This window comes from Aristolochia californica, unplaced genomic scaffold (assembly GCF_029961685.1).
Source record: "Aristolochia californica isolate CCGP_79_NKW_82.1479 unplaced genomic scaffold, dmAriCali1.0.hap1 SCAF_3, whole genome shotgun sequence".
Taxonomy (NCBI): domain Eukaryota; kingdom Viridiplantae; phylum Streptophyta; class Magnoliopsida; order Piperales; family Aristolochiaceae; genus Aristolochia; species Aristolochia californica.
The window spans coordinates 5701485-5726287 of record NW_027181992.1 but is presented as its reverse complement, the minus strand read 5'-3'; the positions used below and the strand labels follow the sequence as shown (position 1 = coordinate 5726287).

The window sequence follows — 24803 nt, the reverse complement described above, 5'->3', positions numbered from 1 at the left end:
CTCTTGTAAACTACTTCATCATTATAGTAAATTACTGTAATGGAGAAAGACAGAACGTAGTCTCACCTATATAAATCTTGTATTTTTCATGCTTATTTTTCCTTATTTTGTGACTATTATTGCTCTTGTTAGTATTGAATTAGGGTGTCTAATTCCTAACACGAGACACCGCTTGGGAATCTCAAGGGCGCCATCTATTCCTTCAGTCAGAGCCTACCTTCCATGTTAGAGTTACTTGCCAATACAAACAAAAGAATGAATGAAAAACATTGTCAAGGCAAACTTCAAGCTAACCTGACAATGCAAACAAAAAAAAATGGTTGAATGCAAAGACCCAATCTTGTATAGGTCCAAGTTAACACTTTGGTGAAGGAGAAAAATCATTAACTAAAAGTCACATTGGAGTCTAAGAACTCAAGCAATACCTTGAGAAAGCCACACCTAGTTTCAAGACTAAATCTCAAACATGAGGCTACGACTATTATTATTCGTTTTGTACAGGCATGGATGCACAACTGTGATATGTGTCTATATGAACAAATATTACTTGTCAAGCAATGTCTCACAAATGTTAGCTCACAACTACATATTTCTCATTATTGAACTGAAGCAAATCACTGCCAAGTAGCATTCAGAAGTTGTGAAAATAAAAAACCTTAAACATACATTATTGTTAAGTAGTTTGAATCTCTCTGATTCTTGCACTAGCACCCCGAGATTTTTCCCCATTTGAGAGGTTTTCCTAAGAGCAACACACTTCTTATTATGTTTTCTCTACGTACTACTTCCCCACATGAAGTTTGTCTTCATCTCTCTCATGAAAAAAACTAACCACTAAATCCCTGTTTTGGAGGCGAAGATGAAAGAATAATGTCTTCTTCCCATATTCAAAAATCCTAGGTGATATCGTAGATGAGCTTGACTGATCTTCCGATGAGTCAATTAGAGGACGATGGGCAATCACAAGCCTCTGCTCTCACATAATCTATCACCAAATTAAGAAGAATAGATTGATCACCTGAATTAGTTTGGTTGCTTTGCCTTCTAATAGTTTTTCTCCCTTTTCCACATCAATCCTATTTTTTTTTTAAAGTTAGAAATATGTACAAGTTATCGTGTATATAACTGCAATAAAACTTGAAATAAAATTTCAAATAAGCCAAGATACCCTGCATTAAGAATAAGGGATTAACCCTATACATGAACATATGACAAAGTGGTTCTCTCTCAATGCATCCTATGATACCATGATACCAAAAATACCTGACTTGTGAGGTTCCCCATGAATTGACTGATCCACGCATCTCACGGCCTCCTTACCAATTTCATCGGCTACCCGTGTCCGGCCGCCCTTTCGGCTCACGTTAGCATTCGCTCTCCTTCCGAATCTCCGATCGTATGGCATGGATTTTTCTAACGGTTACGGTATATTCCCAAATTCCGACATGGCGAAAAAACGAAAACTAAATTACGACCCAAATCTGTCGGCGTGCTTATCTCTCATTCATTTGTCTTAAAAGTAATCATTAAATATCCTAAACACCTGATTGCAAACTTAAATCTGGCTTTTATTCGTCCTAATACGCGCGCGTGTGGATTCCCTTGATCTCACTCTCGAGCGGAAGTTTCATCGCGCACGGGCTTGGGCTGTCCTGGCTGTTCGATTAGAAGTTTATATAGCCCGAGAGTAAGGACAATGATTTCACACGCGCGTGTGCGGTCGTCGATGTCATAAGTTTATGAAAAGAACTTTTTCGTGCCTCTTCTCTTTTTTATTTCCTTTTCTGTCCACTCAGTTCCTTCGTTGCTTAGGATAGTTGCAGAGGCTACACACACGGGCTTGTTCCGGGAAATTGCGTTTCCATTTATTTCGACGAGAAAACTGAAAAGTGATTACTCGTGTTTTTCTTTTCTTTTTTTTTTTTGGTTAGGGCGATTTTCTTTATTTTTAATTTGTTAGTTACTTGCTGCGGAAACTGCATCAATGATGGTGAATTCAGCTCAGGATTGGGTTGTGGAGAAGACTCATCTGTAGGGTTTGGGATGCCCTTGGGCAAAATAATGCCTGGTTACAGCAGGCTCGGAAACGGAAGGCCTAACGGGAATGTGAAATCTCCGGTGTCATCTCCGCCTGCTTCGCCGAGATTCCGCCATGGAAGGATCAGAGCGGGTGGTAGGGGGACAAAACCGGAATCATTTTGGGAGAAAGTTTTGTTTAGTCTTATATCTTCGGTTTTCCGTAGGCGGGGATTTCTGTTGTTTGCTCCTTTGTTGTACATTTTTGGGATGTTCATGTATATGGGCACGTTGAATTTCGAGGTACCGGTGAAGATGCTTATACACCGGGCACCACAGGGATCCCACTACCGGAGTCCAGAGGTGTTTAAGAAGTTGTGGCCGTCTATGCAGGTTTACGGGAACACCACTGATGCGGTACGATCGAATGTCGAATTAGATGTTGATTCTATCTTTCATTGAGCTTATTGAAAATGCTGTTAGATGTTGGAAAATGCGTCTGTTTGATACACTTTTACATGGACGGGTACACGTTCAGTTTGAAAATGAAGTTTAGTCGCTGTCGTTGCATTTCGATTTCAGTATTTCGTATTCACCTGGTGCATATATTATTTTGAGCTCCGGGACTGATAAGTTTTGTTTCGATGCCAGAATCTCTTTTATCCATATCAACCAAGAAATCATTTTTTTTTTTAACTTGAACTTTTGAATATTTTGGAACAACGGTAATTCAAAACTAATAACTGGGGGACCCTCATGGCTAATTCCACTTGATGAGACGTTAGCCAGATTCAGTAAAAGCTTCTACTCTTGTTTAAATTTACCTAAATAATTGATTATATGATAAGTGTAGGTGTTTGTTCTTCTTTCTCCTGAATAATATGGTTTTAATTTGGTCTTTAACTATAAACATCACAATTTAGTTGACATGGAGGTAATCTTCTTAATGCCGCACTATTACTTTAATCTTATTGGCGAAGTTGAGTGTAGTCAGTCCCTCTCTGGCATCAGTTTTTTACAAAATAGTTCTAAGTTCCACTTCATAAGTTCTCATTGTTCTGGATGACTACATTAAATGGGGTAACCAGTAAGTAGCTGATTATTGGGTTGATGTTTTATATTTAAACAAATCTAATGTTTCTTGGACTATTTGTTATGATTTAACAATTGATTCCTTTATGGGATCTTTTGTTTCTGACAGGAAAAAAAATGAATTTTGTCTAACCCGGCAATTTCCAGAACTTATGTGAATCTTAAGTTTTGGAATCCTTGATGTTTTATGGTAATTCAGAGTGATCTGAAATATATTGCTGTTAAAGTAAGTTATTAGGTCTTTCTATATATTGGCAATGTGCTTGATAGTTTTATTGAGTTCATAAGATATGTCTGCAACGTCAAGTGTTTACGGGATGTGGGCAAAGTTAAGTGCTCATGTTCCAAATAGTTCATCTAGTGTCTGTGATACTTTCCATGTTGCTGCATCCATAAGCTCTGCAATACCAATTCAGGAAAAAAAAATCTTTGTTTTTTCTATTCTCTTACTTGCTTTATAATAGTGTTTCTAAACAACCTGAAACTTGCATGTGTACCAATTCAGAAATTATGTTTCACACTACAGGCTATAAAGTGTTTCTAAACAACCTGAAACTTGCATGTGTACCAATTCAGAAATTATGTTTCACACCATAGGCTACTGTATCTGTTGCTCTTTTCTGAAAAAGAGAGTGAACTGCAGTCTTTGGATCCAAAGGCTGGCTTGAACTCCTTATTTGACCTTCAAAACATTTGCTTTTTAATTAATAATCCTTTTCCCTGAAAACAGGTTTTTGTCCGTTTAGTTTCTTGTTGTTTATTTAATCAAATCTTTTGCAATTTTTAGCTAGCTTGTAGTGTGGGCAAGGCTCTAGTTATGATGTTGATGATCATGATTACATATTTTGGGCTTTTTGGATGCTTTCCACTTCCAGCTTCTATTACATTTCTTCACTGTATGATATTTATTCGAGCTGAGCAGCTAAAAGAGCTTAATATCATTCTGCAGTTGTTACATGCATGGCAGCCAAGAGAAGGTGGAAATTGGTTACCTTGTGTGAATAGAAGTCTTTCTCATACAGGTCTGATAATTTGTTTGGAGCTTGAAAACTTGGCTTTGATCTGTCTATTATTATAATATTGTTTTTTCCCCATATCAAAAGATATCTTGGCTATATTTTGCATATCTGCCATTTGTTATCCATGAATGCTAAATATGCATTTCATTCTCTTTTTACACTCAGACTTGCCGACTTCAAATGGTTATCTTATAATTGAAGCAAATGGTGGTTTGAATCAGCAACGCATTTCAGTAAGTTATATATTAATACAATACAAATACACATTACCTATTCTATTCATAGACTTTTGTTACTGAATGTTGAGATTAAATATTGTCGATTGAGAAAAATCCAAAATATTGAGAAATGTTAAGAAAAGTTAATGAGTTATACAATTGAGCAGTAGGCTCCTAAGTGGCTAGTCATTTGGGATAAAAGTGGGTTCAACTCAATGGTGTTATCAGAGTAGGATGTGTGTGTAGGCTTAAACCCAGTTTGTGCTCCCTAGGTTATTTGTTTGTAGGCTCCATGAAGTGGTAGTCTATGTGTTGTATACTCCGCTGGGAATTTGTGCTCACTTCTCAGGCTCATCATGTGTAAGCCTGGAAGTGAGGGGGAGTGTTGAGTAAAAAAAAAGTCCCATATTCACAAATGTCAAGAAAAGTTAATGGGCTATAAGGTTGAGCAATAAGCTTTCTCAGTTACTAGTCTTTTTGGGATGGAATTGGGCTCAATCCAACAGATATGTTAGACTTCACCTATATGAGTTAGTCTTTGTTAGCTGGGCTTGGAGTCTCCTTCATGTTAGTCTAACCACTTACTGTGTTTGTTTGTATTACAGATATGTGACGTGGTTCCTGTGGCCAAGTTGCTAAATGCCACACTTGTCATCCCAATGTTTCACTTGAACAGTGTTTGGCGGGACTCCAGGTATGCAGTCTCTGTCTATGGAAACTGCTTTTCTTTCCATTATGTTGATTTCTGAACAGGTTGTCTTAGGTTTTATTTCTTTGCATAGTGGCATGGGTACTTTTCTGAAAAAGAACACTATTATTTTCTACGAAATTGAAAAAAATACTGCATTGAAAGAATAAAATAATACAAACAATTAAGAAGCATCCACATTTTTTGGACATGATGAGGATCTAGCTGATTGTGATAATCAAGGAGTGGTCAACTATGCTCTGTAGTGCACTGTTTCCACAAAAGTTGGTTAATGTTGAAAGATTTTTCTTATGTCTGAGCATTTGTCTGAATGGTGGATAGTTAATTTATTATTGATGAATGGCTGACATTGCATCTTGGCAGTTGAGGTACTTTTTTTTTGTTTTTTAAATCATGAATACTGGCCCAAGTGTACAAACTAGGTAGATGATATGAAGAGACTTATATGATTCCCTGAACCAAAGAATCCAGAATTTTGTTTACTTCTTTATCAATGTGAATGCAAGTGTCTCTGTCTTCAGTCTTCTCACCCAGCAAGGCAAGGCTCATTAATGAAGTGTGTATTTTGGAGCCCTGCATACTGTCTTAGCTGATTTTAGTCTCTGTTGTAAGGGCCAATTAAAATTCTCATTGAACAAGCTCCTCTTTGATGTAATTCAGATGGGGTATCATCCTTATTGTTGTCTATGGTGAATCTTACTATTTTCTGCAGCAAGTTCGGAGACATTTTTGATGAGGAGTACTTCATTGATTCACTCAAAAATCATGTGAGAGTAGTGAAAGAACTACCGGAAGATGTTCTTCAGCAGTTTGATTATAATATTAGCAGCATTGTGAATTTGAGAGTTAAAGCCTGGTCAAGTCCACATCATTACATGCAAAAGGTTCTTCCAAAGTTGAATGAATTGGGGTATGTAGTCTTCTTCCTTTATTTAAACATTGTTGCTTCCACATGATTGTATTTTGTCATCAACTGGAATTATCGATCTAATGGTTATTTTGAATTTGAGCCTAGAAATAATGCAGGCAAGATGATGTTAGCCATTTGATGGCCAGTTTTTGTCGAGTGCGAAATTTTACATTAAGGTGTACTTGGCTGGAAGGCTAAGATTCTCCTGCCATTTGGGAAAAGGCCCCCATCTTTTGCTGTAGTTGGTCAAAATTTCCCTAGTTTTTTTTGCTTTTCTGTTGTAAATTGTGAAACTAATTACTTAAAAATGGTGTGCATATTACTGCCTTGTGAGCAGTTAGCATATCTGCCATATTGAAGTGCAATATGAAATTGCATATAAGGGAAAGTAAGGCAGACTCAAGTCCAGCCCCATTGTATGCTGGGGTCTTTTATTTGCTTTTCTTTCAACTGGATTTTTTTTGTTGCCTGTTGTTAGATGGTTCTTATAAAATTTGCATTTCTCAAAGTTTAGTTTTTTATCATTAAATGGTGCATCTCCAGGGATGCAAAATTAGTGTTTTAGTAGTTGATTTAATCTATGCCAACTTCATCTGCAAAATACAAAACTTGAGATGGGTTATTCATGTTCTTCTCTAACTTCAAATAAGTGCTTGAGATCTCATAAATGTGAGCTGGTACCCTGTTAATTCCTTGCATACAATTATGTTAGATGGAGAGTAAGATTTTAAAGAAATTAGGAAAGCAAAAGCTGTTACACATTTTAACAAAAGAACTTTTTATGAGGTGTTTTTTGTATGGCCTTTGAGTGGCTTTTGTATGACTTTTTTATTCCTCATTATTTTGAAATGATTGTGCCTTTTATATCCTTGCTTGGTGATGAATTCTATTAGTTAATTATTAACTTTAAAACAAAATTGACCTTGCTAGTTGGAAGGCCTTTTGTAATTTGTCTATTTCTTCCTCCTCTTTCTCCTTAATGAAAATTCTCATAATTTTCAAAAAACAAGAAAAAAAAAACTGTGCCTCTTAATTCATCATTTTGATATTGTGATAAAGCTTGCCAGCTTGAACCCGAGAATATGTGAAATACTCTAACTTGGAAAAAGAACAGTTTTTATTTATGGTTTATGAATCAATATAGAATTGATTGTCCAATTATAGAGCTCGTGAACTCCTTTTGTTAAGTTTTGAAAATGCGCTCCCATGACTGGAGGCTGTCTCATTTACTCACATTAAAGCAGATGCTATCATTTGAAGGTTTAAGTTCGTCTCTTTATACCTTGAACTTATACATAGCTTATTATTCCTGTCATGCAGGGCTGTTCGTATTGCGCCTTTTTCCAATAGGCTAGCTCATGCGGTTCCCCCACATCTTCAGGCACTTAGGTGTTTGGCTAATTATCAAGCATTAAGATTCTCACAACCGATAAGAACACTTGGAGAAAAAATGGTTGAGAGAATGGTCACGAATAGCTCTCTGAGTGGTGGGAAATATATCTCCATCCACCTCCGATTTGAAAAGGTTTTTCATTTTGTTGTTGCTGTTCTCCTTATTGCAATGCAAATCTTATCCAGTGTTTTTGTTTATTTCATACATGCTTCTAACACAATTGTCTTGTAAAATTGTAGGACATGGTGGCCTTCTCATGCTGTACTTATGATGGTGGTGAGGAAGAGAAGCATGAAATGGACATTGCTCGTGAGAGGGGCTGGAGAGGAAAGTTCAATAAAACTGGTCGTGTAATAAAACCGGGGAGAATTCGAATGGATGGGAAGTGCCCTTTAACTCCATTGGAGGTATTTTTCATCTCGTTTTATTTTCATAATTCATACACAAATAGCTTTACATAAAGCAACATTTACCAGTGAGCTATTTGCAAGTCTGTAAGGATATCCATTATTTGTTTGTTATTTCATTATGCAAATAGTCTATCAAAATAATATTTTCTTTCTTCCTCTCACAGTAATTACTTATGCGTCATGGGTTTTGATTTTCCTGTTTATGTTTTTTGCACTATTTATTTAATTATTTCTCTTGAATGATATAGTTTCTTCTGTTTTAATAATTTGATTTTGTGTGAGTTGGACTGCTAGTTAGATAATCAAGTTATCTTATGTAGCTTGGTAACTTGGTAACTTGGTAACTTACAGCAGGTGAATAAATCATGATTTGCAGTATTTATTTATTTATTTTTTATAAGATTGGCGATGAGATATTCCTTTTTTTCTTTAAAGAACCATAAGAAAAAGAATTCATTAAAGAGACTCAAAAGAACAAAAGGTACAAGAAAGAATACAAGAGGGGGCAAGACTAGAGCCTGAAAAGCCTACACCACGAATACAAATATCGTAAAGAAAATGAGCTGCTGACAACATGGTGCTGTGAGTCACTCCATATCTTGCTAGAGAGGTGGCCACACAATTGGCAGACCTATGAGTTTGCTGCCAAGAAATGGTCAAATTTACTATATATATCCTCTATTCCATCAATATACATAAAAAACTTTCCATGGTGGGGGGCGCTGAGCTTTTCTTCCTTGGTCCATGATGACAACTTATGAGTCGCCTTCCACAAGTAAAAGGAGGAGAAGCATTTCCTATACATCCTAAGGTTTTGAACGAGGGCTTTCAACTATTTCATTGTGGACAATACTATACAGAGGGAGCAGAGAAGACAAGGAGGCAACACTACCAAGAGTCCAAAATGACAACCCACCCACTTGTAGGCCCGGGGTTGCCCCTAGAACCGCCATCAAAGTTAAGCTTTGGCCATCCCTCTTGAGGTGGAAGCCAAGAAACCATCCTGACCATAAGATGAGATGGAATTAGTGATGCACTTCCATTGCCTTCTGATAACAGAGCTAAAAAGATGAGATGTTTCAGCATATTAACTTACCCAAAAGAGATTAGAGTGTATAGTGCTTTCAATGATTCCTCCTAGTGATCTTTGCTTGTTTTCAAATATTCAAATGTTCAATTATTCCGTTTTTTCCATATGTTCCAAACAATAGCCGTCAAGGATAATTCTGGAGCACATTTCTAGTCCCCCAAGCAATGGAGAGGGAGAAAAGCATTGGGTGACCCACATTTTTTCCATAAAGGGAAGCTTTTGACCAGTTCACCCTTTACCTTGACATAAGCTCTTATATGGATAAGAGAGTCCATAAACTAGTGAGCTGATCAAAATCTACTGACACATATATGGTAACATCAATTTCATAAAAAAAAAAAAAAATCATCAAAAACATATATGGTATCATCAACATATTGTATTAGACGTGCTCCTTACAGAAAGGTTGCAGGACCGGGGAATGAGATCCAACTGCTTTGTCTAGCAAAGTCAAGGGGTGTATTGAGGTCTTCTTGTACTGTAGTGTAAAGTAAGGGAGATAATGGATCCCCCTGGCGAGGGGTGTAATGGTATATGGACAAACAGAATAAGGCTATTCCGTATACTGTTCCAATTACCATTCTAGTATTCTCTATCTTCCATCTGATTATTTTTTAAGGCATTCTGGTTCCATTTATTAACCAGTTAACAGCTGGGTAAAAGGGTAAATAGACAAAAACTAGTAAAGTTAATTAAAAATATAGATAATTCTCAAAAATTAGAAAAAAAAAACATAACAACATGTTTGTCCGAAGATAGTAAAAAATCATACAAGAACATACATAACCAAGTTCCCCTGCATAGGTATATTAAAAATTATAATAATATCCTTACATAATTGGTAAACGGATATGGAGTAGGTATTATCCGATTCTGTTTCATTTAACATGGAAAAACGGCAAACGGGTAAAATACCCGATTACCTATATGGATAAGATTTTTTGTTCTGTTTCCATTCCATTTAATAAACAGCGGATGGAAAATCGGATAATTGGATAAAATTGACCATGCATGGAACTATTAGAGAGGAGGGAGAAGGACTCTTTTGCACAAGGAGAATGTTAAAATATCAACTCAGGGGTATTTTGGTCATTTCATACATTATGTTCTTATCTTATATGATGTCTATTAGGTAAGCAATGTCTTCGTATGCCTATGGTTCAATTTTCATTCATTTTAGAGGTGTATTTTAGGAGATATGTAAGTTTATGTTTTGAGGGGTTTTGAGGCACACACTCCAAGGCAGCAGCTGCCGCTCCTCTCCGAGCTCATCTTCTCTTATCTCTTTTTTTCACCCAAATATCAGATTTTTCAAAGAAAAAAAGAATTCAAGAAATTTAGTAGAACAACTAAAAGGGTGAGAGCTTGGTGATCTTTTCTGGAAGAAGAAGGCGGCTCGGCATAACAATCAAATGATGTGATATGCATTGAAGGTTGGAATTTTTACTGCAGAAATGTGGTCCAATAAGATGTGGAGAATAGGGCTTAACTTTTGTGACATGCTTGATGATTTGGTCATCTCATGGAGCATCAACATTTAAAGATTAGAACTTTTTTTTGTCTAAAGTCAAATTCAATATGTTGAATTCTTACAGTTGTTTCTAAAGCAATTCTGCTTTTCTTTATGGCGATTGATAAGGAGGTGTATATGGAGCAACTTCCTGGGTATTTTGCTTAGGGGAGATTGGAAGATATGTAGACCAAGGAAGGCTATTTATGGCCTAAAACAAAACCCTCAAGCGAGGTTTGAGAAGTTTAGCAAAATAGTGATGTCCTTTGATTTCTTTTGAAGTCATTCTAAGCATTTGGTATTTGTTCTTATAAGAGATATATGAGTGGTTATCACCATCGTATACATTGATAAATCTTGATATCTCCTAGTGACCTGAAAGCATTGAGGTAGTCAAGAACCATTTGAAAAGTTATATTCAAACTAAGGATCTAGGGCATTTGAAGTATTTTATGGGAATAGAGGTGGCAAAGAGGAACTCTGGATTTGTGCTTGTTTTAAATGTATTACACAACTAATTTAGTAGATGAGATTGAATTACTTAGTGCTAAACTGGCCAACACACCAATGCCAACCAGCATTTGTCCTCATGATGATTTGAATTTGTGTGAAGAACAGAACTTAGTGTAGGAGGTTGGTTGGAAAGTTGATTTATGCTACAAAGACCGGATAAAATGTCATCTGTTTTGAGTTTAGTTAACTAGTGAATGGAGATGTTAGATGGTATATAAGAAACTGTCTGTAGAATTTTGAGCTACTTGTGGGGTGCTCTAGGTAAAGAGCTTTGGTATAGACCATATTGGCATATTGAAATTAAAGAGTTCTCTGATGTTGACTCTGAAAGGTCCAAGATGGATAGAAGGTTCACTAGTCCGTTCTGCTCTTTTGTAGAGGGCAACTTGATCACTTGAAAGAGAAAAAAGTAAACTGTATTAGCTCGATCAAATGATGAAGCTGAGTATAGAGTATATAGCCAACATGGCACGTGATTTTATGTGGTCAAAGTCTCTCATGGCTGAGTTTGGGTTGCAGTTGAGGAGCCTATGGTTATGGTTTATGGTAATCTCATGGCTATCTCATTTCTAGCAACCTATTGTTTTATGTGTTAGAAGATATGATGTAGGGGTGTTTATGTCATTCTACATTATGTGCTTATGTGCTTCAGAGATCTATGATCTGGGATCATATTGATATTAGTCCTAGTTGAGTTTAGTCAGAAATTAGAGAGTTGTTGTGTTATAATTAAGGGATGTTCATGTAACTAAAGGCATTTTGGTCTTCTTTTCCAAATTATAAGTTACAATAGAACCAGACTAGGGGTCAATCTCAGACCCCTAACAAAACTCCTTCTCTTCAGCAGCAGCTTCTCTCTTAATCTTCTTGTTCTTTCCTCTTCTCTTCTAATCTCTCTCTCTCTCTACTTCTTACTTCATTATTTTTTAACTTCACATTATGAAAGATTAAACATATCGAGGTAGATTACCATTTTTGTCAGCGATACTGTGATGAATGAGAGGATACTGGCTCCTTAAATTTGATTAGAAGATCAAATTGAATATTTTTTTCACTAAAGCCCAGGCAAAATGTATCTAGGACATTTTGCAATTGATATATGGGTTCTTACTTGAGGGGGAGTGTTGGAATGTACTGTTCAATGATAGTTTGTACTCATGGATACATTCTCATTTTAGGGACTAGGCTTGTTATATTCCTTTTATATGTTTAGTTTTCAACTTGTGTACTTAGAAATGAGCTGGAATACTTTGTGTTAGAGCGAGAGGCATCTTAAGTTGTTTCATATGTATTTTAGTGAATGATAAAAGAGAAGGGGTTGAATTTGTTCCTTCTCAAAGGGGGCAGAACAGAAAGCCTCCAAACTCTCTCTTCAATGTCTCTTTCCTTTAAACCAAAAGTCTCATCATTGTATATGAATTAACAATAAAATTTGAAGACATTCATGGGTTGTTTCATATGTCTGGAAGATATTAAATTGTTTTTCTTGAAAAACAAGAACTTTATTGAGAGGTAAGAACACAAGCGAGTGACAAAAATTCCAAGGCCAATATTTCAAGGAGTTTACAAAAGCACAGATTCACCTATGACAAGACATTGCCAGTGAATACACCCTAGCTAATCAACCAGATGTAGAATTTGCTAGGTAAGCATCCACGTAATTGAGATCAGCCAGCCAATAACTTGAATCTTTCCAAGATTGAAGTAGTTGACAAGGCACCTGTAGAAGGTGCATGATCACATTTCATTTGCCCTCCTCTGTCAGAGGTGTGCCAAAATGCTGAAGATATAATCTCAATCTGTCAAGTAGTCCACAAAAAGTTTGATTCCATGAGAGAGAGTCATTTAGTTTGAGTTAGATGAATTTTTCTTGGGTTCAAATTTCTGCTCTTTTCTCTTTAAAATGTATGGGATTCACTGACTCTCTTCAGTAGCTGTGAGGTGGTGCTAATTTGAAAGTAAAAGTTGCTGAATCTGAAAAGAAAACCAAGGACCTTTGGTGCTGCGATCTCTTCAATGACAAGAAGGAAATCTTAAAAGTAAAGAGAAATAATGGTGCGCATTTGTTTACATGACTTTGTTCCCTAGTCCTGCTACCATTTACCATTTGCCGGTTCCGTTCCTGTTCATTAATCTTAGATAGTTGTTCTAAAGGACAAATGGAGAAATATAGGATAATCTGGGTTATATTATATCAGCACATTATAGCGGATTGGGTGAAATATATGCCACTGCAGTAGCAAAAGCTCTGTCAGAAGGGATTCATGATTTCGTCAGTTTGGTTATGAACCTCTTATAGCTGCATTGCTTTGGACACAAGGTAGCCTGAAGCTCCCGTCACTTGGAAATAGCTAATTATATTAGAAGAAACTGAACACACAATGTTCTTAAAAAAAAAAAAAAAAAAAAAAAAGGAAAAATACCGAATTCACTTTATATTGCTTAATCTGCATGACCATTAAAATTTCAAATCCTGTTTCACTATTAAAAATACTTTCTTTTGCCTATCTATGTGGTAAAAAGAGATGCTGGTTCCTTTGCTGCATTACAGTGTTACACGTTTATCTTGCAATCTATATTCGTGGATTTACTGGTAAATCTATTCAACTTGGACAGGAGGGTCCTCTTGTTGTGAGGGAGCTGTTCCCTCTTCCTTTGTAATTATTTTTTGTTGTTAATATAAATACATCTTTATCAAAAAAAAAATTATTCAACTTGGAGTTACAATGGTTTACCCTTGGAAAAAAAAATTTCTAATATAATCTTTACATGATACTTCTTGACACAGGTCGGAATGATGCTTAGAGGCATGGGTTTTGACAATTCAACCTATCTTTATGTTGCTGCCGGAAAAATGTACAAGTCAGAAAAATACATGGCCCCTCTTCGGCAACTCTTTCCAAATTTGGAAACAAAGGACACTTTAGCCTCTCAGGAAGAACTAGCTCCCTTCAAGGTATAATAGCAGTATTAAAATTTTATTATGGCGAGGCTCAAACCTGTTTCTATTCTGAGCCCTTTTGGGAAATGCAACTTGGAGTTAATAGATATTCTGACATCTCTGATACAGAACCACTCATCTAGGTTGGCTGCACTTGATTATACTGTGTGTCTTCATAGTGAAGTGTTTGTAACAACTCAAGGTGGCAACTTTCCCCACTTCCTGATGGGTCATAGGCGCTACCTTTACAGAGGACACTCAAAGACTATCATACCCGACAAGAGGAAACTGGCACTGTTATTTGACAATCCAAAAATCAGGTTGTGTCTTACTTTCCATTTGTAACAGAAATTGATGCATTAGTTTCTTTTCGTTTGCCGCCCCCCATAAAGAGCTGGAGAATTGGATGTTTTCGATTTCTCATTGCAGATGGGATCATTTCCGACATCAAATGAAAGAAATGCTCCGCCACAGTGATTCGAAGGGCATTGAAGTGAGGAAACCCAGTAAGTCACTTTACACCTTCCCTATGCCGGATTGCATGTGTCAACGACATGCGGATGCCAGAACTGGAGAGCAGGAATAGGAACTTTTTCTCCATTGATTTTTTAATGGGTAGAGAGGTAACATTGTACCGGATCCAAAGGTGATTCCCCTAGCGAGTTAATCGTTTCATCTCGTTCAATTGGATCTGAAATTCTTTTGTTTCATTATTAGATTAGATTGATTAGAATGGCAGGTGCATTGTTTCAGTCACATTTTGTAACTACTACGCATACAAAATTTGTTGTATATGATATATACATTAACAGGTTATATGTGATTAAATTCTTTGTAAAGTGGTGAGCGCCTGCTCCTAGTTTCTTAGCATCATTGTACCTACAAACGATGGAAGAATGAAAGGCCTGTCTGAGTTAGTGTTGATTTCGTTTTCTCTAACTTGCACTGCCCAGTAGAGATGGACAATTGGACATTCCGTTTGCTTTTTTTTGTTTAAATACCTGTTATCAATACAATTCATTATGCTAAACTTAAAATGTAAAAGAAAAGAGTATTCTTTTTTACCATCAAATTTGAATCGAATGACTTTAAAAACAATGTTATTAGAAACTAATCAGCCAGCCAACAAACTAATCAGAAGAAATTCTCCATATCTTCTCCAGTTTAGGAGTTAGATCTGCAAGTTTGAAATGGCACTCATCCTTCAAATGAGACCCATTCAACGTAAAGAAAAGTGGTACCAATCTTCTCCGTCGGAGGAGCTGATCCAATTCCCAGAACGGGTCTTTGTGGTGTTTAATGGTGGTGGTCTCTCTCAATCAGTCATCAGACTCACCTCTCCTTCTCTCTTCCTCTCTTCAACTTTTGATATCTGTTTAATGATGGTGTCAAGCTCACCTCTCAATCCCTCTCTCTTTGACTTTTGTACACCGGCACTGCTGCAGTTCTCTTATAAAAATAAAAAACCCAAATCCCCCGAGAAGAAGTAATTTTAGTCATGAAGTGAAGCCCAGAAAAGAGAAAGCCACAATGTGGGCGTTTGATAATTTGATTTAATCATCACGGGAGGGAGGGGGGAGGGGGGAAGGGAAAGACGAGTCCATGGGCCGTCGACGCAAACTGATTCTTCTGGCCGTCTGTTCACCCTTTCTGCTCCCTCTCTTCTGCCTTTTCTGCCTTTCCATCTCGCTCGCAGGTCTCTTCCTCCGACTGATCCCTGAGTCCCGCCGGCACCGCCGCTGCGAAGACGGCGAGGCGGCGAGTGGGACGACTTTCGACGGGTGGATCCTTCTGCAGTACCTCGAGGATCAGCTGCGTCTGGTGGGATCGGTTTACAATTGCTGCGACGAGATGATGACAACGATGGATGTCATGGTGGGGGTGGGGATATCAAGGAAGAGAGAGATGGGTTCCTTTTGTCGAGAAAACTGGGGAGGGAAAGCGGAGACTGGTGGACAGACACGTCTGTATTTCATTTTGTTTGTTGTTACTATATAATGTAAACTTATCTTCTTCATAGCCTATTTTGAAACGTAAATTTTATATCTTTTTCTTTCCTTGAGAAAATATAATGAAAAACATGAATGTTCTCGGAAATCTCTAATTCTGTTCCAGGTTTTTCAGATTATTGGCTTTTGTGGAGGTGCGGAGGTTAAATACTAGATAGTCTTACTTGATTATTCATCCACAGAAGAAAGCAATCTACGATGGATACACACAAGGAAAGAAAGAAGAGAGACGCCCCTCTTCTTCACCATGCTGGCATAACATAAGACAGAAACATGGTTGTCTACACCTTGGACTTCTTGATTGCTGTCAGTACCAGGCCATGATTTGCTCTAATCTGAGGTTTACAACATTGACATGGTGTAGAGCCCTCTCGGCTCAATCTCTCATCATTCACCTTCTCTCCAATTCTCCTTTGGGGGGCTCTTCATTTTCCTTCTTGAGTTGCAATCTGGGATCCAAAACATTACCTGGCAGTCATCCTGCGTCTCTTCTCGGGCCATCCTCTTGCACCGGCTAAACTGGGACTGCTATCGCCGGAGCACCCATTTGGCCGCCAGATGTAAGAGACGGAGGCGTGGTCCATAGCGTCGTATCTGATGTGGGATTCTTGGACGTCTTCAATTGAGTAGGTGGCTTTCGCATAGAGCAGATCAATTTAATACAAACAAAATTTAGTAGGATGAAATGTAAAATAATGAAGTAAATCAACTTCATTTTTCCGGAAAGTGGTTCAGGGATTCAGTCACGGATCAAGGAACATATAACGCGACGTTTGACACTTTTGAGGAACGTGTGCAATCATATTTCTATATGAAAAATACATTTGAGGTAACATACACAATGCGCACGGAAGGACTACTAATGGAATCAATTACCAAATAGAATGAGGCTCTGTTACTAAATAACTAATCACGGGACAAAACAGAAACATTTAACCCAAATGTCAGTAATTTATCTAGAGATACCTCTTCCCAGCTTCTCTCCTCTATATTATTCTATTCAAACGTGTCCGATCACTCTGACGAGTTATCGCTTCCAATGGAGAAATTGACTGTGGCATTGTCATTCCCCCAGAAACGATTATTTCTGAAATATAGAAACAAAAGATACATCAGAAGAAATTCTGAAATGATCTGCTCTGAATGGGTAAGATTCCAGTTCTAATTTTACCGTTTGTTATAACATTTCCTTCCCCTTCTCTCTTATAACAGCTCTAATGGAACAAATCAAATAATCTAAACTGAAGAGATACATATTCACAAGATATATTGAAACCCCAAACCTTGCAAGTCGAATGGCATCCAATTTTCCAGTCATGGTTGGTGATGTTCTGAAATAGTGGTGTCTTCAGAACTCATGAAGGTATTACCATTGCTACTTTAAGCAGGTCCCCTTGGCATCTCCAATTCCATGACTGCTGAGATCCAAAGCCTTCATCATGGCATGCTTATCTTCAAGGATTCAATTGGAGGACAACTTTTGGGTTGAAGACAATTCCAGCGCAATGACAAGTTGGTGCTCTAAGGGTGTTGAACTTCCTACCAGTCATTTCCACGCTTATCATGAAATTATGGACATAACTTCCAGTTTTACTTATTATTGGAGCAACATACTAAGATCAGCCAATCAGTTGGCTAATTCTCTAGCTAAGGAGGGGGAGTAGCTCCAATCCCCATTGTAAGCGGACCCCTCCACTTAATCTGTTCTAGTTTCCTTTGGGCTTTGGAAGAAAAATTCGCCTTTCTTTAATATATATATATATAAACAACTTGATGCCACTGCTGTGGCCCTTGAAGCTTCCTTGCATGAAGAGAGTGAGAAAACCATTCTTGCTTTTTTAAACCCAGATCCGCAGTTTTTTTTTTTTTTTGAGTGGAGGGGGTGGCGCACTAAGCAAGTTAGGATTTCATTAAGAAAAATATTCCTAGGCTATGCAATGAATTTTTGAGAATAGTATCTCTGGAAATGTCATGGGTCTTTCAATGGCTACATTCCTACAAAGAGATTATTGAGACTCCCAAATAGACTTCAAGCCAACAAATCTTATCAAGTTAAATATTAGTTGACAGTGAAGAAGCATGTTGGCACAAACCATTCACCCTCTCCACAGATATTCATCCTCGTCAAAGCACCTTCTCAAAGAAAAGACAAATTATAGATTTGCTCTTATAGTATACAAACCTGTCACTCTTTATTGGAAAAGAAACTAGGACTGGGCTGCTATCAAGTTAGATATTGAAAAGGCTCTCAAGTGGATCAGCTTGGGTTTTCTTGGTTTCACTTACGCAAGATCAGTTTTGGGCTCGTGTGACGGAGTTGGCTCTGAAGGTGACTTTGTTTAGCCTCTTTCTCCATCCTTGCTAATCAATTGCATGCATGTTTTTCTTTTTTCTAAACCTCTGAAGGTCTCAGACTTGGTCATTTAATTTTCCCCACTATTTAACATTGTTGGAAACTTGTTCTTATTTCTCACAGAAACAAACCAGTCAACTTTGCCCCACAGCTTCAAGCCTAATAATTGATCTCCCTATCTAGTAGTTTGCAAATGACAACTATCTACTTCGGATGCACCCAGGAACAAAAAAAAAAAAAAAAAAACCTTAAAGACCTTTTCACCATTCTTTGAGATATTCTTGTCGAGTTATGTACTCATTGATTATTCAAAAAAATAGTTATGCACTAGTAGAAGTGTAAGTAAGGTAGTTTTCCATTATAAGGGCTAATTTGGTCAGATTACTTATGGGTGGTCTAGTTTAGATCTAGTTTAAGTTGTAAACGAAGGATATGATTGTAATTGGAGTGCATACTTAGAAAGACTCCAATTGATAAAGAACGGGAAAAATCAACAGTCATGATTCTAATTTCTGGACTCTACAACACTTCCATATACCAGAAAACTTCTCTTTTTCTCCAATTTGTTTCTACTTCATAAGTTGTAACTCTTTTATTTTGGTCAATTCTTTGAATTATGACCATCTTTGGAAATTTATTTCTGAACAAGGACGACTCCTATGTAAATAACCATCCTCAATTGTCTGATTTCCCAATTCCTATTAACCCACCTGGCGTCTTATTCATCACCAATTGCCTCTCCCAACCCAACTGGTCCCCCTACCAAGCAAGTTGCCTAACTCGTCTTCAATCCACACTTCCCCAGCCAGATAAATTACTTCTTTCCCTCCTCTTGTCATCAGCATATGTGGCAAAAAGAATTAGGGCTATTGAATGGTATTCTTTTTTCGTGAGGCTCTTTCAACAGGTTCATATATAACCTTGTTATCTTCAGGATGTCAGCATTCCAAAATGAAAGGGGTAGAAGAGAACACAATTAAAAGCATAAATAGGGCCTTCAGCTATGAAATTTTGATGTGACCTTTGAAGAAAGCATTGGTCAGTACCACTCTTGTAACTATGCGAGATATCTTGCTGTTACTGACTTTCTTGTGGCTGAGCTCAGCATCCTTTTCCACCAGTGACATGGTAGTAGAATGAGATTCTAAATCAGTCAGTTATTCGTTTTCCCATGTTGTCTATCTCCCGTGATGTTGCCTCCTCATCTTTGAAAAGATTCATGACTGTTAGTATAGTCCCACATGGATACAGGATTAGAAAAATCGTGGGTTTATTACTTGAAAAAAGGATTCCTAACTTTGGCTAGTCATTTTGGGATAGATCTTCCATTCGAAAATCAAATTTTGGGATGGATATGCACCCAACCTTTTAACATAGTATCAGAACAAATGCTCATATGTGGGCCTCCACCCAAAGTTATCTGCATGTAGGAGCCAAAAGAAGGACCACACATGAGGAAGAGAGCTAGAATAGTGCCACATGGATCCAGTATAAGAAAATCCCCATGCTTATTACTTAGGAAGAGGTTTCCAAACTAAGCTAGTCATTTTGGGACAAACCCAAAACCAATTTTTACAATAACATTGATCTCTGTTTGTGCAATTCATGGCTACATATCCTTCATAGACGGATAGTGAGATCCCTCTTTAGATAAAGATGAAGGAGATCATCATGCCATTTTTGTGGATGGTTGCCTTATTGCTAAGTGTTTTCCCCCTCTGTTTGCTCTTCTCTTGCTTTTTCACATTCTCCCTCTCCTGATGTTTTAAGAGGGGTAAGCTCCCTCTTGTAATTAATTGTTGATTTTCTGATGTTCTCCATCACTAATAGGAATGAACCTACCCAAAACCTAGATTCCTAATAAATAAACATATGAATTTCTCAACATCATTGATGACTATCGGATAATTGAGATTTCAGCAGCCTATGTGCAAAAGAGGTGACCAAAGCATAAACAATAAGTAGTGGATCAAAGAGAAAAAGAGAACATACCAATGCCCTCCCTGATAGATAAATTGGGCCTTATGATTTCTTTAGAGTTGACAAGAAAAATATCACCAATATATAGATGGTTTGTGGGGACATAAACACTACATAGTTCCTCATCCCCACTATCAGTCTGTAATAAGCAATAAGAGTTGTCAGCCAAAGGCACATGGAATTCATATTCAGACAAAATACCTAGATATCCGAGCAGAATAAGATTAGATAAGCTAAGAACAATATACCCATATTTAATGGTCCAACGTTTTTAAAGGCTTGAGCATGTCAAAGGCAGGTCAAAGCATCACATATATATACATACACACATACACACACAAACACACAAGCACAAACTCAAGTACTGCTTTTCAAATGAGATAAAGAACACTGAGAGGGCAGAAAGCGTGACAATATTTAACTAAAGCATACATAAAATCAAGATAGGAAACACAAAAGAAAGTTAATGACTTAAAAGTAAGTTTTATACTTCACCAAACATCAATGGAGAAGTATGCACACCTGAAGGACCACAGATGATGTAATGAAACCAAAAGCATATTCACCAACGCGTGGATGACGAATTATTGCAACTTCCTTAAAAGCTGTGGTATTTTGGTCTGTGAGGAAAAAAAGCAGGTGATTAGATTTATCTCCATTCAGTAAGGACCATAAACTAACTGAATGCTTTGCCAAGCAAGTGGGAGGCGGTTTCTTACAACCATTGAGAACACAAACTAATCCAAATGATTACAACATATGGTACAGGAAAAATCTATAAATCAAGTATAGTAACCGCTGCAAGAGACACCGAGTTGTAGACCTGAAAGTGTGCTTTAGTCTGATCAATTTAAGTACTATTAGGAGAAGAAGCAAGACCTACACTTGGCCTTCATTGGTCTAAAGAAAGAAAAGAAAAGAATAGAATAGATAGACATTTGGCTTTGGTAGAGAGTAATCAGAAAGCATGTTCAGAAAGGATATCTTAGTATAACTAAGGACATGTCAGACCACTATGACAAGTGTGCAGACAATAAGCTTGGGGATCAAGTGTGTTCCTGTTACTGTGGGCTTACACCATTTAAGCAGCATTAAGCCTTATCTTTTTGCACCTTTCTTTAACAACTTACAGCCTATATTCAAGCGAGAACCCCTAGCAATATGTTTTCTGCAGGTGTCATAGAGTTAGTAGAAGAATATAGAGATGGCTTAAATATGTAATTGGAAATACTGTCAGGCTTAAGGATTCTAAAGGCTTCAAACTTAACCAAACGAAGACAATATATGACGTGTAATTTTAGTGGAAAGTTCAAAAGAGAATAAATTAAAAAAGAAAAAAGTTGTTGCATAATTGTGAAGGCCACATGGCACACCAACACTCTTTTTCTTATATCTAGGCTTCACAATCAAAAGAAAGTGGACAGTGAGGAAGAGAAAGCTACTTGGGTGCTCTGCTGGAGCTGTACGCACAAAACAACGCAGGAAAAATTCTCAAATCAAATTCCTTGCAGTTTTGAGAAACCACGCCGCACCACTGTCATCCTTTTTGTTATGTGAAGGGAAAAAGTTGATTAAGAACCTGAATCATTGACTAAACCCCACCAGGGACAGGCGGAGCTCAATATTCAAAGTTTCACTCTGATTACTGAACTTTCAGTATAAACAGAAATTATAGATTTATTAAATTATAACATATTTATAACCTTTTCCAAAGAATTAATCAATCAAATCAATGCACAAGGTAATTTGAATGAATTATTTAAATAGAATATCGCCATAGAAGAAACAAAAAGTTTTCTCATACACATGATATCAAATATATTTCAACATTTTGATTCTGTGGGACTATCAGGGAAGTTTTCCAGGAAGTTACACAACAACTAATACAGCAAGTGACATGGGACTAGTAGGCAACAGAAAATAGGAAAAAACTAGAGCAAAAGAAATTGAAAGATGATAACCTAGTCTAAACAAAACACAAAATGCCCATTTCCCCACGGAAATTGTGTCACTTCAATAATACCTGACAATGTATCATGTTGCCGTTATTACAGTATTTCTCGCCTTGCTAATGTTTTAAACAGTTTTCATGAAGAACATCACCAAGATAGAGGATACAAAAAAGGTACCTGGACTAATAGCGGCACTGATTTGCTTTGAAGCTGAATAAATGTGCCTTACAAAGGGCATTCGCTTTATAAACCATTCACCAAGCCAGAATATTGTTGCACCCATCCATGATGAGACAAACACACCAACTAAAAAGACAAATATTAAAGACGTGACAAATCCAAGACCTGCAAATGAAGAAGGTTCCTTCAGCACACCATCACTCCAACAAAATAGGTAATATAATGAATCAATCACTAAATTTCTGATTTCAAAACATAAAATTAAATTTTCTTTTATTTTTTTCTCAAATAACATGACAAGAATATTTTTACAAGAGTTTAGAATGTTACCAAATATATTAATTCCAAGCCTTTCATAGAGAGGACTGAAGAAGCTGTCAACAAACTGAACAAACCACCAAGTGATAAAAAAAGTAATGGCCACTGGGAAAAGAACAACACTGCAATTTGATTTAGAGGTATAGTTAGAAATGTAAGCACTGCAATTCTTGAGCTATAATTAGTTCTCTTACCATCCAGTCATGAACTTCTTTGAGACCCAACTCTGGAGGACAACATAACAAGCCTGGTAATTCAAAGAGAAAAGGCTGTCAGATCGAGAATGACATTGATATCTATTTACTGCAATCAGCAAGCATGTGGTTATTATCAATCAGGAGGCAATCCCTAGCATGACCAGATACCAAAGCACATACAAATGTTGAAATAATCAATGCATAGAAATGTTTGATATATGGTCTGTTAAATTGAGATTCTTCACAACTAGTAGTAGGGTGTGACCAAAAGTTATGGCCTCATGTAATTGTTTCTTTCTTGGCAATGCATTTCTCCAAATGGAATTCTAGGTCAACCAACCAAGTATAAATTTTATTACCAAACACGAAGCACCAACATACTTAAACCTAAAAAATATCATACTGGTATCCAATCAAATTCTAAAATATAAAAAAACATAACTATCAGAAGCAGTGTAGAGTTGCTTTTTTTTTGGGCAATGAAGCCCCAAAAGATGAACTTACTGTAATGCCATGACATTATGTCTATGAGTGAGGTAAAGAACTGTGGAAAGATGTTGATATCCACACTGTCAGGGGTGACTCCCTAGATAAAGGTATGACTCTTCACAATTTCACACCTATTTCAGAACAAGAGTACCACCAGATACATAACATGACAGTTTAAAATGTTAGTCTAAAAAACTTGAGTTCAGATGACTATACAAGTTTCTTTGATTTTTACTACTTGTCTTTTTTCTCCGTTCTTTCTTATTTCTTGATGCCTATGAGTGGGGATTATAATCTTCAGTTCCATTCTTTGTTCACCCAGGATATAAGAATTCTCATAAGCCTAGGCAGATAATATATGAAACAACTGATTGAAGTCTCCATCATTCTTTTTGAAATTTTTATATTTTGATTCTCTCCCAACATATTGAACCCTAAAATGTGTGTTAGTTTCTCCAAATTGTATCCAAGTAGTTAGTCAACAGAATTATGTGTTTTGCTGCACATTTGGCATGCTATGGTGGCTGTATGTCTAACTGTATCAGCTAATGCAAATTGAATAACACCTTGATGAATAAGCCCATATGCGTAAATCTTAACCACCGATGGGGATAAATTAGCTACTAAAATAGATCTGTTACGAATATTTTCCTAGCCAATGGATATAGCCAAAAAGCATGACAGATGCGGGACCAACTATTGTGTCAGAGTAAATTATCTTCCGATCAACCAAGTATCGAGTATTCGATAGGAAATTTTCTTATAATGTAGATAAAAATATCCAATGATGTGAGCAAAACTAGCAAAGCGTTAAGAAACCCGTTCGAAGATAAGACTCTGTAAATTTGAAATTCCAACTGGATAGAAAATTCCAACAGTCTTTCCAACTGGATAGACTTTGCATCGCTTTCCAGTAACACCCAATATAATGCCGAGAAAACCTAATTATGTCTTGAGCACACATGTGAATTACAACCAAACACCATACGGACCGGGTCATCAAATCCAAGACCCCTTCATTCCGCGACCAAGGAGCAACAGAACAGAGTGGAAAACCCAGAACCAAGTAAATTATAATAGAATCACTTCAAAATTGAAAAAAAACATCAAACGGAAAGTCAAAGCAAACCACGAAAACAGCAGATCAGTCGATGACACATCGAATCCAAACACTCTACGTAGGTGTAAAAATGGCGGAGATTCAAAGTAATCTGACCTTACGAGTGGAAGAATTGGGAGAATTTGGCGGAGACTTTGCGGGGTCTTCGGGATCTTCGCCGGGTGGAACCTGACTTAACGGAATCGAGGTGGATTCCTTTTCATCCGCCATTCTTACGCCGCGAAGAAGGGTGGGTCGCGGTGGCAAGGTACGAGGATCTGTTACGACCGAGGACTTGGGAGTATCGACGAAGATACAGCTTGTTCGAAAAGGAGAAATGACGGAAACTACCCTGGATCTTTCGGATGGAAACGAATTGGCAATCTGGAATTTGGGTCTGACAAT

At 37.2% G+C, this 24803-nt stretch overlaps 2 protein-coding genes across 2 annotated transcripts; one reads left to right on the top strand and one right to left on the bottom strand.

The window, feature by feature from the left end:
- Window positions 1-1792: 1792 nt before the first annotated feature.
- On the top strand, window positions 1793-14753 carry LOC137958422 (O-fucosyltransferase 9-like). Its single transcript, XM_068805426.1, has 10 exons — window positions 1793-2433; window positions 4058-4130; window positions 4293-4360; window positions 4951-5039; window positions 5767-5964; window positions 7285-7489; window positions 7597-7764; window positions 13669-13836; window positions 13951-14141; window positions 14251-14753. The coding sequence occupies exons 1-10, from the start codon at window positions 2044-2046 to the stop codon at window positions 14405-14407; spliced, it is 1707 nt and encodes a 568-aa protein (XP_068661527.1). The 5' UTR covers window positions 1793-2043; the 3' UTR covers window positions 14408-14753.
- A 1857-nt stretch (window positions 14754-16610) lies between these two features.
- Window positions 16611-24769, bottom strand: LOC137958423 (protein LIKE COV 2). The gene is made up of 7 exons (XM_068805427.1): window positions 24516-24769; window positions 22808-22860; window positions 22626-22735; window positions 22293-22460; window positions 20686-20783; window positions 20176-20302; window positions 16611-16917 (listed from the first exon to the last, which is right to left on the bottom strand). Exons 1-7 carry the CDS (start codon window positions 24627-24629, stop codon window positions 16817-16819), a joined length of 771 nt encoding a protein of 256 aa, XP_068661528.1. The 5' UTR covers window positions 24630-24769; the 3' UTR covers window positions 16611-16816.
- Window positions 24770-24803: the final 34 nt, after the last annotated feature.

Coding starts and splice junctions, on each gene's coding strand:
- LOC137958422 (XM_068805426.1), top strand. CDS start 2,044: ATGCCCTTGGGCAAAATAATGCCTGGTTACAGCAGGCTCGGAAACGGA. Junction 4,131..4,292: donor TAGAAGTCTTTCTCATACAG/GTCTGATAATTT, acceptor TTTTACACTCAG/ACTTGCCGACTTCAAATGGT. Junction 5,965..7,284: donor CCAAAGTTGAATGAATTGGG/GTATGTAGTCTT, acceptor CCTGTCATGCAG/GGCTGTTCGTATTGCGCCTT.
- LOC137958423 (XM_068805427.1), bottom strand. CDS start 24,629: ATGGCGGATGAAAAGGAATCCACCTCGATTCCGTTAAGTCAGGTTCCA. Junction 20,784..22,292: donor CAGTGCCGCTATTAGTCCAG/GTACCTTTTTTG, acceptor TTTTCCTCACAG/ACCAAAATACCACAGCTTTT. Junction 20,303..20,685: donor CATCATCTGTGGTCCTTCAG/GTGTGCATACTT, acceptor TGCTTATTACAG/ACTGATAGTGGGGATGAGGA.